General features: G+C 45.7%; 1 protein-coding gene across 1 annotated transcript; it reads right to left on the bottom strand.

The window, feature by feature from the left end:
- Nucleotides 1–3,537: 3,537 nt before the first annotated feature.
- On the bottom strand, nt 3,538–12,500 carry LOC126335062 (cuticle protein 67-like). Its single transcript, XM_049997949.1, has 2 exons — nt 12,456–12,500; nt 3,538–4,160 (listed from the first exon to the last, which is right to left on the bottom strand). The coding sequence occupies exons 1-2, from the start codon at nt 12,465–12,467 to the stop codon at nt 3,648–3,650; spliced, it is 525 nt and encodes a 174-aa protein (XP_049853906.1). The 5' UTR covers nt 12,468–12,500; the 3' UTR covers nt 3,538–3,647.
- Between the last annotated feature and the right edge of the window lie 597 nt (nt 12,501–13,097).

The raw sequence follows: 13,097 nt of genomic DNA, 5'->3' as shown, positions 1-13,097 counted from the left end.
TGTTTAGAGTTCGAGGAACGTGACGAACTGAGGTCCCCTGTAGTTTAATAAAAAGCTGATCATGATCTCACCGAAACTTGTATGAACAGCTCTGGATTTATTTGTCGGCGGAGATGTCGGCTGTTTCAAGTGTTGGCTTTGCCGTTTGCCCACGGACTGTCGGAATGTCGCATGGTTGTGGATACGTCAGTGGCCGAAGGTGTTCTACAAAACGTCTCGTCTCCCAGTGGTATGAACGTTGTAACGCGTTTGGTGATTACTTTTGAATGGAACCATTCCAAGGTCCTATTGAAGCTGGTGTTAGGTTTTCAATTGACTGCTCCTCGTAACCTCACACATCACGTGAATTTTCATTGCGTCTGCCTTTCGCCTACTGGACTTCTCTCATTTTGTCAGGCAGGGTACACCAAATTGTTGCTTAAAAATATTATAACTGGCTAACTTGACGTGAAACTGTGATGAAGTTTTGTTTCAGGTTATTGGCCAGATAAACGATTAGATTAAGCAATAGGGGTCTACAGAAAATCTTCGCACTATGCACCATATTCCTATTCGCTGTTAAAATACCAGAGTTCCATGCGTGGATTTCGGTAGTCCGGTTCTCAGTGTAATGTTTCTTTAAACCACTGTCAACACAGGATTTGTACTCTCACTTAAAGAAACACGTAGGAAAGAACTGCTTTCCCTGGCATCTCGATTAAGGTAAGTTACAATCTTGACCATTTTGCACAGTTATCTGTTTCACGTTTTCGTCACCATAAGGTACACTTTGTTCAATTTTGTGACAGTTCCCTGAGGCTTTATCATTTATTGATAGGAATGTGTAGTGTCTATTCTTTCTCTCATATCCTGAAGTGTAACGGCGCAAAGTCAAGCGCCGGCATTGCAGTCGGGATGGATAGAGCAGAGAGTGCTGTGAAAAGACGTCAGCCAATTGCACGCTGACCGGCCCCTTTCCAGGAGGACAGCAGCGGCGCATATGTGGAGTGGATGTAAGCGCAGCACCCGACTGGTCGCGGCCCAGTCGAACAGCAGCCTCAAGACTAGCGACTTGCATAGAAGCGTCAAAGCTCATTACTTCGCTTCAACCGTCTATATATCAGGCTGGAATTATTATACTGAACAGACTTGATTATTTCGTATGTCGCCCTTTGCTTACGGCACATCCATGTAACACAAAGTTAAGTATTTTAATTTCTCATTTTGTAATAAAACTCATTAACATGTGAACCTTGCTCACTCCCAACTATGCTTTTTCTTGAACTTGGCTGTCTATATGTTTGGTTTCCCGCCCTTGCTGCAGTTATGCCGTGGTTCTTCGTCCTACGTGTGGCAGCAGCGATGTGTATCGATATTTGTGGCTTTTACCATCTTTGGTCTTGTGCATAGAGGTTCTGGCTAGGGGTCTGTGGGCAGTCGGTCGGTTGGTGTGGACCAGCGAGGATATCTCTGCGCGGTGAAGTTGGCTCGCTCGGCTGGTGGTCCATGCGCAGTGTTGGAGCGTATGTGGAGCTGTCTAGCTTCGTGGTTCACCGACGCAGGGCGTCAAAGTTGAGTTGTGTTTTAAGCACCCAAGCCACGTCCATTCGTGTTGTACGGTTCGCTTCGGTGGTTTGCTGTTGGGGAGGTTTCCCTGTGAGCAACACCGACTGTTTGTATTGCTGAAATTTAGTTGCCATGCTGTGGAATTAACTATATTGGTTGACTACAATTCAAGTGCGCTAGCGGAATTTTCTGCCTTGTGGCCGTTAGTGTTCGAGTTACCTGTCCTGGCCACTAACGTAATTTCAGACAGTGTCCTTTGCTCATCTGTTGTCGTTGTCCAACATGGTGTGTAATTTTGACACCTAATACATACTTCATTGTGGATTATCACTTTCGTAACCTTGTGTGTTTGAGTTCTCATGTACCGATTGGTGGCAAGCAAGTCGTTTTGTCGGTCGGTCCGTGGCTGTCCCCTGGTTGGGTTCCGACGGATCAAGTGTAGTTGAGCTCACCACCTGTCTCACCCAAGTGAACGAGGGCAGACCGAACCCCCTGGAGGCTTCTGCGTGCCGTTGTCTTTACCGTCTTTCTCACCGGTGTTTAATTGTCTGTTTATAGTTTACCATAGCCAATGATTTAAAAAAAATCCTGGTTTAACTGTGTTTTATGTAAATTATAGGTCTTCACCTGCGTATAAGTAAGTTTGAATTCCGGCAAGGGGATATTTGCTGAAATGTTATTGCCGTTGTGTTGGCTTTTCTTTTAGTGCAGTTTGAGCTACTTAAAACTTAAGGCTTATGGTTATTTTTTTTTAATTTTGGAAAATTAATTGTGGACCTTAAGCCGCTTGGAACCTTATTCTTAAAATTACCTTTCAAGCTCGAACATTGCGGCCTTCTGCCCTTAAAGGTTTATGGTATTTTTTAATTTTGGAAAATCAATTGTGGGCCCTAGGCCAATTAAAACCTTTTTCTTTAAATTACCCTTTAAGCAAAACATTGCGGCCTTCTGTCTTTGAAAGGTTATGGTAATTTATTTTGAAATCTTGAAAATTTTATAGTGCGCCTTCAGCTGTTTGTATTGCATTTTGTTTATGTTTGTCTATCCACTTTCGCCTTGAGGCTTTCAGCCTAGCTGTGATATATATAATTTTATTTGTAATTGTAACTGCGTGTGTTCAGTCATTTGAAATTTACCTTGTTGATTTTTAAGGTTTCTTGTTTGGAGGCCTTCAGCCATGAAAGATTTGGAATTTGAAACTCGTAGTTGTAAAAGTTCGGCTATGTGCCGCTTCGGTTGTAAATGTGTTCTTAAATTACAATAAATTACAATTTTGAGGTGAAACTGACCCCAACCTTACTTGGCCCTTTCCACAATCCTAACCACCTGTTTTGCCCGGCGGGTTTAGCTGGCGTATCAGTACGGTTTGTCTGAATGTTGTCTAGCGATCCGAGAAAGCAGGTTCCCTAGGCACCCCATATTAACAGAAAGAACAGACACCACCCACTCATATTATTGATTCGCCTCGATGGGCAATGAATCCACAAGCTTCAGTGCAGATGCACATTTACGTTCGACCTTCAGCGGGAATCGAAAATTAACGAGCATGGAGGACGTGGACGAGAAATGCGGATGGGTGGCGCTAGATGGGAATGTGACTCTGCCAGCGAGCGTGGCAAGATAGTCTGCGCATGTGCGGCGACTACAGTGTCTTGGTGGCGCAGAGGTTAACGCAAATACCTAGTAAGCGTGAGATCCCAGGTTCGAGTCCAAGTGTGGTACACACTATCACTCGTCGTTGCTCATTCTGCACTTAGTCTCGTTGCAGCTGATATCATTAGTTCCTTCTCTTTCCTTTCTCCTCTCTCCAACTACAGAACACATGATTTATAAAAACTGTCTGTAGTGAGCTGCGACCACTAAAGAAGATTTTTAAGAGGAATAATTTTGTTTATCTTCCCTATTTCTTTGTTTTCTGAACCCATTTCCCAGACCTTTTGGAGCTGTCAGGTTACATCAGTGTCTTATAAGGTCGAATAATGGATCAAAACATTTTACATTTCAGTACATTTATTGGAGTATAAATAGTTTATGTACAGATGAAAGTGGTGTGCGTGAGAGAGAGACAGAGATGGAGACACGGTCAGGATTGTGCTTGGGAATTACCAGGCGTAGCTGAGGCCAAGACCGTTGGAGTAGGTCATGTGGGCGACGGCGGGGGCGGCGGAGTAGGCGACTCCCAGCAGACCGACGGCGGGGGCGGCGGCCTTGACGACGGCGGGGGCGGCGTGGACAGCGGGAGCGGCGTAGGCCACAGGGGCGGCGTGGGCGGCGTAGGCCACAGGGGCGGCGTGGGCGGCGTAGGCGACGGGGGCGGCATGGGCGGCGTAGGCCACGGGGGCGGCCACGTGGGCCAGCGCGTCGTTGCTCACGCGCACGTCAGACTTGCTGACGCTGGAGTAGGGGGTGTCGATGGTCTTGGAGTAGGTGGACACCTGTCCCAGGTTGCCGTAGCTCCTCAGGATGTTGGAGTGCTGGGAGGTGATGGCCGCGGGGGCGACGGCGTGGGTGGCGTAGGCGGGGGCGGCGTAGGCGGGGGCGGCGCCGTAGGCCACGGCGGGGGCGCCCAGGTAGCCGGCGCGTGCTACGGCCAGGACGGCGGCGAAGACTGCGATCTGTAAGTGGGACAGGAGCGTCATTGGGCGGCGCGACAGCAAAGCCACATCAGTGCAAATGTTCCGGTCATTTGAAGAGCTGCTGGAAATTTCTCGTAACATGTGAAGGACTAAGTTTAATTATCGTCCTCCGTGCTGATGGCTATGGGTTTCGCCTCTGACAGCACCATACACCAGTGTTCAGGTAACTAGTCGTACGAATTGTTACTGAGTGCCATACAGACTAACCACACAGGACACTAACAAAAAAGAGGAGCGGGCTGAACCCCTCTCTGCCTTAAGATACACATAAAATGCGATGATCGGTTAGATAAAGTGCTGATTACTCCAGAACCACAGGCGGTAAATTTTTCTTGCCACGTATACGTATCTGTCTTCTGTACGAATAGGGGACTATGGCTACCGATTGTACATAAAACTCGAGCGTGTGCAATCATATCGGAAAATCTATTCGCAAACAGCGAATAAGGTACCGCAACAGCTGTGCGGTTTACTGTAAACATATTAAACTTAGTGTCGTACCAGGACTCGAACCGGTATTTCCCTCTTGTGAGCGGTTGCCTTAAAAATGTCGGCCACCAGAGCACACATCCACGACCCAGATCTTCATATGTCCCAGTAGTGCTCGCATAGTTATGTGATTCCCGCATAGGAAGAGACTTGTGTCCTCTTGTGAAATTGCCCTGGCTGTAGCATGAAATACATTACTGCAGTGTGTGTAATTCTACTGTGGGTCACCGCAATTCACGAAATCAGCCAATTTAATAGCCCAATTCACTCTCATTCGTTTGAAACAATAGTACTTGCTCGAATTACATTCTTACAATAGTCGCAGTTCTGTCCAAGTCTTTTCATCGTCTTTCCTCATTTTTCTCGGAGTGACTGATTAATGGTGTGCTTCGGGTGTTCTGTCGACTTATTTTCATTTCACGTACAGTACGCCGAGAACCGTCCCATCCGTCTTCTCCAGGTGCTGCGACTTTTGTTGTTATGTATACTCTCTCCCTATACTCCAAAATGGTTGGAGTACCCTTAACAGCAAATCTCGCAGTGCCTGAAGAAAATGGGCGATTCGCTGTTCGAAATATTGTGCAAAAAATCGAAATAACAGCTTGATAGTACACCCGGAAGCACACTATCAGTCTTGCCGTGAGTAAATTCACTTTCACGGAGTTCATATAAATTAGTACAAAGTACATCACGGTTCTCGACACTTATGTAAGATTCACTGATATGATCTACTCCCGCCAATTGCTGTCATACCACGTGCGTACGATACCTGTCTGCTCTTGGGGTTCCGTTGTTAACTCCCCTCTCCTTTACTGACCAAAATCCCAGTGCGAAGTCCCGAAAACATTGTCGGACGACAACCCACAATAAGCTGTAGCAAGCGCGAAGCGCAACCTCCACAAAGTCTAGAAATGCAACGATATTCGCAGTGCCTGAATTGCTCTGTTGATCGCTGCTACGGCTATCTATGAGGCTACCTTTACAAGATCAACTTACGAAGTGCTGCAGGTACAGTCTCTGTGTAGTACAGGACACAACAGAAGTAGTTTTACTACAGAAGTACTATCAAATGTAGAATTTAATCTTATATATGGTCTTCAGCTAGAACAATTATTTGTACGAATGTATCGGTTCCAGAAACGTTGATATTTCAGCTTTGAAACGAATTACGTATACCAACAATCTGCTGGCTAGCAAACGCAGGGTCTTTTCTGAGTCAGTAAACGCCGACAGGCTCACTGCTCAGCGGATACGATTTATCACGTTTATTATACATGCTTTTGCACTTCTGTGCCATCGTAACTTCGTTCGATTTTAGTTTAGTGTTGGAAAAATATGAAAACTGCTAATGAGTGGGTAAATACCTTACAGTCTTCACTTAAAACGTGGAGTACATAATTAAGCTAATGAAACGGTGTCTCTGTACGGAGCAGTGATTACGGCACTAAATCGGAGCGGGAGGCTGACAAGTTCTGCTGCCAGTGACGGAACACCGAGGGCGTTACTCAACGCGTCCCCACTTGGACCAGGCGTGTCGTAACGCAGCCTCCTGCGGTTAGCCGGCAAATATTGAATGACAAGTTTCGACAGGCATTTGCTGCTCTAGTGTGAAAGCTGCGTGTCACGTTACACGGTGCAGAGGCTAACCCGCGGCGCTAACAGCAAGCGCTGACTTGGACCTCAGACAATAGGCCTGCTAACCTAATTGTGGTTTTGGCACCGTTAACCGCAACTTCTTAAGCGGTAACGTCGAGACAGGCGACAGACGGCTGACTCCACAATACGGTATCGTGCCACCGCTGATTAATTTAAGCAGTAATTCAATGAGCGAGTCGTTAAATATGTTAATTCTCGTACTTTGTCCCCGCAATTTGATTACTTTGTGGCAAGACGTTATATCCGTGGAAATTCTTCATATTACTGTGGTACGGATGCTATGTGACTTTCTCAGACAACACTTTGCCATTAAAATCATCTTTCTATGTTTGGACAGAATGCTTTCACGACCGAGGACGCTAAAATGTTTTGTTCTCGCATTCCAGTTAGTGCCACAGAAAACCCAGTATGAACATTAATTTTACCTATTTGGTTGTTCATTTCTCATTCGTGAGGCCTTGCACAATCAGTACATCAGTAAATAAATCCGTTACTAAACTGTTGACCATCGACTAGACTTTACACGCCTTCTGTTTCTAAGTAGCTGAAGAAAGCCTAATTGCTCACGGTTGAGCTACCATTTCATTTGTCTCTTGCGATTTCCGTAAGTAGTGCAAACGATTTAAATTGCCTGACTCCAGACCATTGCCTGCAAACTGGAATACTCTAACGAAATAGGCTGTTTAGGCAGGGCATAATACCCACCTCAGCCTTGCCATTCGTCAGCACCTGTACCCTACTTCTCAATTTTCACAAAAGGCCTCATGACCACTTTCAGTGGAATATTGCTCACAAGGGAAAGGCGACGGCGGAGAATGCGTTATCCATTGCCTAGAAACCGTTTCCTTAGTGAATCTTTCACTCTGCAGAGGAACAAGTGCCGTTAAGATACTTACTGGCAGAAAAAAGCTGTGAGACGAATGGTTCTCGAATCTTGATCTAGTACATCGTTTTCAGTCCGTCAGCAAGTTTCACAAGAGCATAACTGCTTCGAAGAATAACACTCACTGTGGATTTCAGAGACATACCTGTGATCCGTATGTAGGCAATTAGAACACACTATCTCCATATCTATCTATTTACTTTCTTTGTGTTGCCCGACGTACTGAATAAATGTTATTTTTCAATGTCTATAACTCGTTCAGTTACACGTCATTACGCTTCAAAGCTTCTGAATGAAGTGTAAGCTCCTACCGCTATAAAGACCTGCTCCAGGAATTAAGCAGGCCTTATATCACTTGCCTTACGCCATTATAGAGATATTAGATCGAAGCGAAATGAAACCATCCCGTTTTTAACCGAGTGAAGAAATTCACTGAAATGTACACGTGACAATTTCTCATTAGAGTGACTTGACTCTGTATTTTCTATTCCTCTCCTGGGCATTAGAGTGCTTACCAAGCATTAGTAAGGATATGCTCTTCATACGAAAATAAGAAATTTTTCTAAGTCTAAGAGGTATCATACTAACAATAAAGTCTCGAACGAGCACGGGACACTGCAATGACTTCTGCAACGCTGCAGTAGCTATGCAACAACGTCTGCTGTTCATTCGGTGAGAATACATCTGTGAAACCATGTCCCTTTTCCTGCAACAGAAATCCTGGTGAACGATATCTCATTCATCATTCCATTAGAGACGCTTATCGCTCGAGGGCTTACAAGTGGTATGAGATGGCATGCTTTATTCAACAATTTTCCCTTCTGTGCCAACTGAGATGAATGAACAGTAAATGTGGAAAATCGAACAGGGTAATGGCTCTCTGCTGGTATCAAATTCGTAAAGACTAACACGTTTTTAAATAGCAAATACCGGTAGTGAAAGCCAAATGAAGTATGTGATAATAGATCATAGTGAGGTTATCGACAAGTTAAGAGTCAAACTCTCACATATTCACTGTTACCTTTAAGTGTCCTCTCCTCCTAGCTGAGCGGTCAGCGCGACAGAGTGCCAATCCTAAGAGCCCGGGTTCGATTCCGGCTATGTTGGACATTTTCCCCTGTCAAGGACAGGTGTTGTGTTGTCCTAATCATCATCATTTCCTCCCCATCGACGCGCACGTCACCGAAGTGGCGTCAAATCGAAATACTTGCACCCGGCGAACGGCCTACCTGACGGGAGGCCCTGGTCACATGACATTTATTTATTTACCCTTCAGTACATTAAATATTAACATGCTTAATTTCGCCCGGATTGAAATCGTGTTCTATACCTGGATTTCAGTTCACTAGTATACTCGCAAACCATTCCAAAGCTGTGTACGCCTCTTGGCAAGATAACACGTCAGGTGCTGCAATCCGCTAAATACCTTCTGAACCGTCATAGAGTTCGTTTGCCGTGTGAGACGGTCGATGCTTCCCTTTCCACTGACGTGCTGAAGAATTTGATTTAGTGACATTGTTAGTATATGGTGTATGGTATTTCTGAGCCTTCCTCTATTCCTGGACGCCAATTAAAACAGGCCATAGTGACAGGGAGAGGTGGCACAGTAATTAACATCCGCATTGAAGAGCAACGCCGTTCATATCTCCACGCTACCGTTTATTGCGATTCCTTTACTTTCCTCGAACTACTAAGAGTAAGAAACTTCCTGGAAGATTAAAACTGTGAACCGGACTGAGACTCGAACTAGGGACCTTTGCCTTTCGCCGGTAAGTGCTCTGCCAATTGAGCTACCCAAGCACGACTCACGACCCGTCCTCACAGCTTCAGTTCTGCCAGTACCTCGTCTCTTACCTTCCAAACTTCCAAGAAGCTCTTCTGCGAACCTTGCTGAACTAGCACTCCTGGAAGAAAGACATAGCTTAGCCACAGCCTGTAGGATGTTTCCAGAATGTACTAAGAGTATATCGGAATGACCAGGTTGTTTCTTCATCAAGTCAAAGACCAATCTTCCACTTTCTCCGATCCTCTATCACCAATTGTTCTCTACTTTTATTCTGCTTTGGTATTCGTTTATATCTATTGCGCCATACATCTAGACTCAAGTAAATAAATAATTAAAAACTAAATCAGTTCTCAAATGAAATATAAAATTCAGACACAGCATTAATGCGCTCAAATTTTATTCTATACAGAAACTGTGACGTCATATACCAGTACACTTTTAAATTACTGTCTGGCTGTAACCTTGTTCCCATTACTAGAGACTGTATGGACGTGAGACATTCCAATCTGCCTGCTTGGCAAGGTCGCACTTGAGAACACTGAAATGTCAATGAACTGTCAGATGTGTATTGTATCAAATGGGTTATGTGCTGACTGCTTGCACGATGAAATATTTAAAAAGCTGTTGGGGGAAAGCCGAGGCGAACTTTCTAATCCGACGGATGGAACTTTACAAACTGTGACACAACCCCTTACTTCAAGCCTCATTCAAAAATTATCGAAATCAATGTTGAGTGATTTCTAGAGGCGTCACACCTAGCGCGCTTCCAATATCGTTTACACCAATGATGTTACTATAAGTTGCGATCAAATAGTTTATAAAACAGATCTGATGATAGTCATTATAGACCGAAACCAGTATTCTGATGCTAAAAAATTTGTGACCATAGACGTGAAGTAAACGAAATTTATTATATACTCGGGTCAATGTTTTATTCGCGACCATGTTGCAGCTTGTGCAAATAGTCACAGTTCGAAGGTCCTACGGTCCAGAATCGCTTTTCTAAGAGACCAAAGGTGTGACAGTCGCATGGAGAGATATCGGTACTATAGGGCGGTACTCGAATGTCTCCCACGTGAGTTCGCGTAATTGCTGCGTTACGGCATTTGCGATATGCGGATCTGTGTTGTCACGAAGCAACAGCACCCGTTGGTTTACCATTTTAAAGCGATGGTTTTCGGCAGACTTGCTGCCTCCGATGGATATCTGACGGTGTTTGTCTTTGGCAGGCAAGAAAAGAGTAACAGCACGTTGGTTCTATTTGGACTATTTGGTAAAAACGTCACCGTAGTTCACGATTGCGCATCTACTGCACGCACGTTGGGAAGACAGGAATGCTACGCTAATCCTTCGCCTTCGTGTCGTTGCTTACATACCCGCATAGGTATACGTTGTGTACAGCGTGTTCGGAAATTCCCGCTAAATAGTACTAGGTCTTGTAAAGGGGAGTGAGTCCCTAATATTTCGAGTAGGAACCCATGTCCGGAAACGCACCGTTTCCTTTATATCGCGGTTTCAGTTCAGATATGTAACGCGTCCACGTTCGTTAAGGGAAAGAGAAAAGTCTCACAGTCGCTTTTCCTGGCATGCAATAGCGTAGGCAGGATGCCGTGTACAGTGTTCTAACAACGATGGTGGTCGACACATCGAGCCGCTTTTGTAATGCGTCAGATTGATCTGTACGGGTCGCAGGTTCGAATCCTGCCTCGGGCATGGATGTGTGTGATGTCCTTAGGTTAGTTAGGTTTAAGTAGTTCTAAGTTCTAGGGGACTGATGACCACAGCAGTTGAGTCCCATAGTGCTCAGAGCCATTTGAATTTTTTTTTTTTTTGATCTGTACGTACGGTATGCTGCGTTCTTTTTTGTTTTGGAATAATGTAGGCACGTTATGTGTAAGTGTCAGTACAAACAAATGCGGTGAAGTGATAGATGGATGTTTCGATATGTTTCCTTTTGAATTGTTACTAATAATTGTACTGTATGCGCAAACTAAGTTGACACTCGGCGCGGTGGCTTCTGAGAGAGACCGCAAAAGCATTTCCCATGACAAGTCGTTCCCATCAGACATCGCGCAGTGTCAACTTTGTTTGCACGTATATTACTGCGTCACGCCTAATTCAATTTCTCAGACAGGAACGGATGAGTTACACATCTGAAATGAAATAGTCATAGAACAGTAAAGATACATTTCTGGGCATGGGTTGCTCTGCCTCTACAGGTGCTAGAAATTTGTAACGAGAATTTCGGAACGCCCTGTACACGAGGGATATGCGGAAAGTAAGGAATAATAGGTCACGAAATAGAAACTACAGTGGAAATTCGACGACGATTTGCACAAATATGTTGGGAAGTGTTTCTAGTGTGTCCATAGATAGCGTCACGTCCCTCTTCTCACATCTGAGTGCACATTGAGTGCGTAAAGATGCCTAGAAAGTAATGTCTCCCGCCAGGTATTGGTGCCGACCGAGAGATTTAGCCTGATTGCATGCAGACTCACATAAAGTAAGTGCCATGCAGTTGCTTCTTTATAATAGTTCTCGGCTGCACTCGGCAGGGACAATGAAGATGCTCCTGCAGCGTTTTCGATGGGCAGTGATTGATCATCCACCATACAGGCCAGACTTGGCTGCGCTTTCATCTCTGCGCACATGAACCGCTGGCTATGAAGACAACACTTCGGTGCTATGAAGACAACACTTCGGTGCATACTGTGAGTTGGAAAGCACGGGAGGCTGCCTTCTGTGACCAGGTTATTGGAAAGTTGGTACCACGTAACGACAAATGTTTTAGTCAGATATGCAACTGCCTAGAAAAGTAGCTGTAAGGTGTAGCTGTTTAAAATAAAATATTTTTGATTTTTACTGTGGTTTCCATTTCGCGACCAATCGTTTCTCCCTTTCCCAATGGTCCTCGTATGAATTTCTTGAGTGTTACTAGTGTAATAATATGGGGCGTGGTAGACACACGCAGTGCTAAATAAATTATGGAGCTTTAGCTGCCGGCCGCTGTGACCGAGCGGTTATAGGCGCTTCAGTCCGGAACCGAGCAGCTGCTATGGTCGCAGGTTCGAATCCTGCCTCGGGCATGGATGTCTGTGATGTTCTTTGGTTAGTTAGGTTTAAGTAGTTCTAAGTCCAGGGGACTGATGACTTCAAATGTTAAGTGCCATAGTGCTCAGAGCCATTTGAACCTGGGCTGCTAAGCAGCGGCAAGAATAGTCCCAAACGTGTGTGAACCCAAAAGTCATAAAAGGTACTGTTTGTCAGTACGTCCATTAACAGACGTAACAGTCAGCATAAGCGACCCCCACAAATGTACGAAATAACGCTGGGCAGTAGGTCCTCGGGTACCGTCAACAACCACAACACACGACCCCTACAACAACGCCAAACGGCAGGCTGGTGCGCTTTGCCGGTCCTGGAGTACAGTGTGTCCGCGCCACCACAGGCCGGTACTCACCTTGAGGGCCATTGTTGTGCGTCGGCTGTGCTGTCTGGGAAGACTGTGCCCCGCTGACCGCGCCGCCGTCATTTTATAGCGCGGCCGCCCCTGGAGGCTTTCACCCGACAGCGGCGGCTGCCTCCAGCTCCAGCTCCAGCCTCCCCCGGACGGACGACCCCGCTTACGTCAGCGGGGCGCTCGCGTCGACCGCCGGCGGCGTCCCTCACCTCAGCCGCCGCGCCGAAACTTCGCGAGGGCCGCAGTCGCCAGCCGGCTCAGCAATTCGGGGCGCCCTACGGCCGTGAAAGCAAAGTAGCTGTTCTTTGTCCAGCCTATACCCCGCTTTAAACACGTCGATTTGCCCTGGGTGTCAGCGGTAGGGAAAAGGTGGTCTGTTCACACATTAGACGGGACGTCAACGCAACGTCACCTTGTTTAGCCAAGCACCAAATGGGTGAAAGTAAGGCTTTGAGATGCCATCCGTGATACAAAGGAGTCAAAATATACTGTCAGAACGAAGTAACTAATAACGAGAGCTTTGATAATGACCAAATCGAAATTCATTAAGTATGTCCCCGACGGCAGTTGAATGGTGAATTTTCCACTGTGTTACGGAGGGAAAGAATACGAAGAATTTCCGTCCAGGCATTTTAAGATATC

This window comes from Schistocerca gregaria, chromosome 1 (assembly GCF_023897955.1).
Source record: "Schistocerca gregaria isolate iqSchGreg1 chromosome 1, iqSchGreg1.2, whole genome shotgun sequence".
Classification (NCBI taxonomy): domain Eukaryota; kingdom Metazoa; phylum Arthropoda; class Insecta; order Orthoptera; family Acrididae; genus Schistocerca; species Schistocerca gregaria.
The sequence above is the reverse complement of the archived record's forward strand: the minus strand, read 5'-3'. Positions and strand labels throughout refer to the sequence as shown.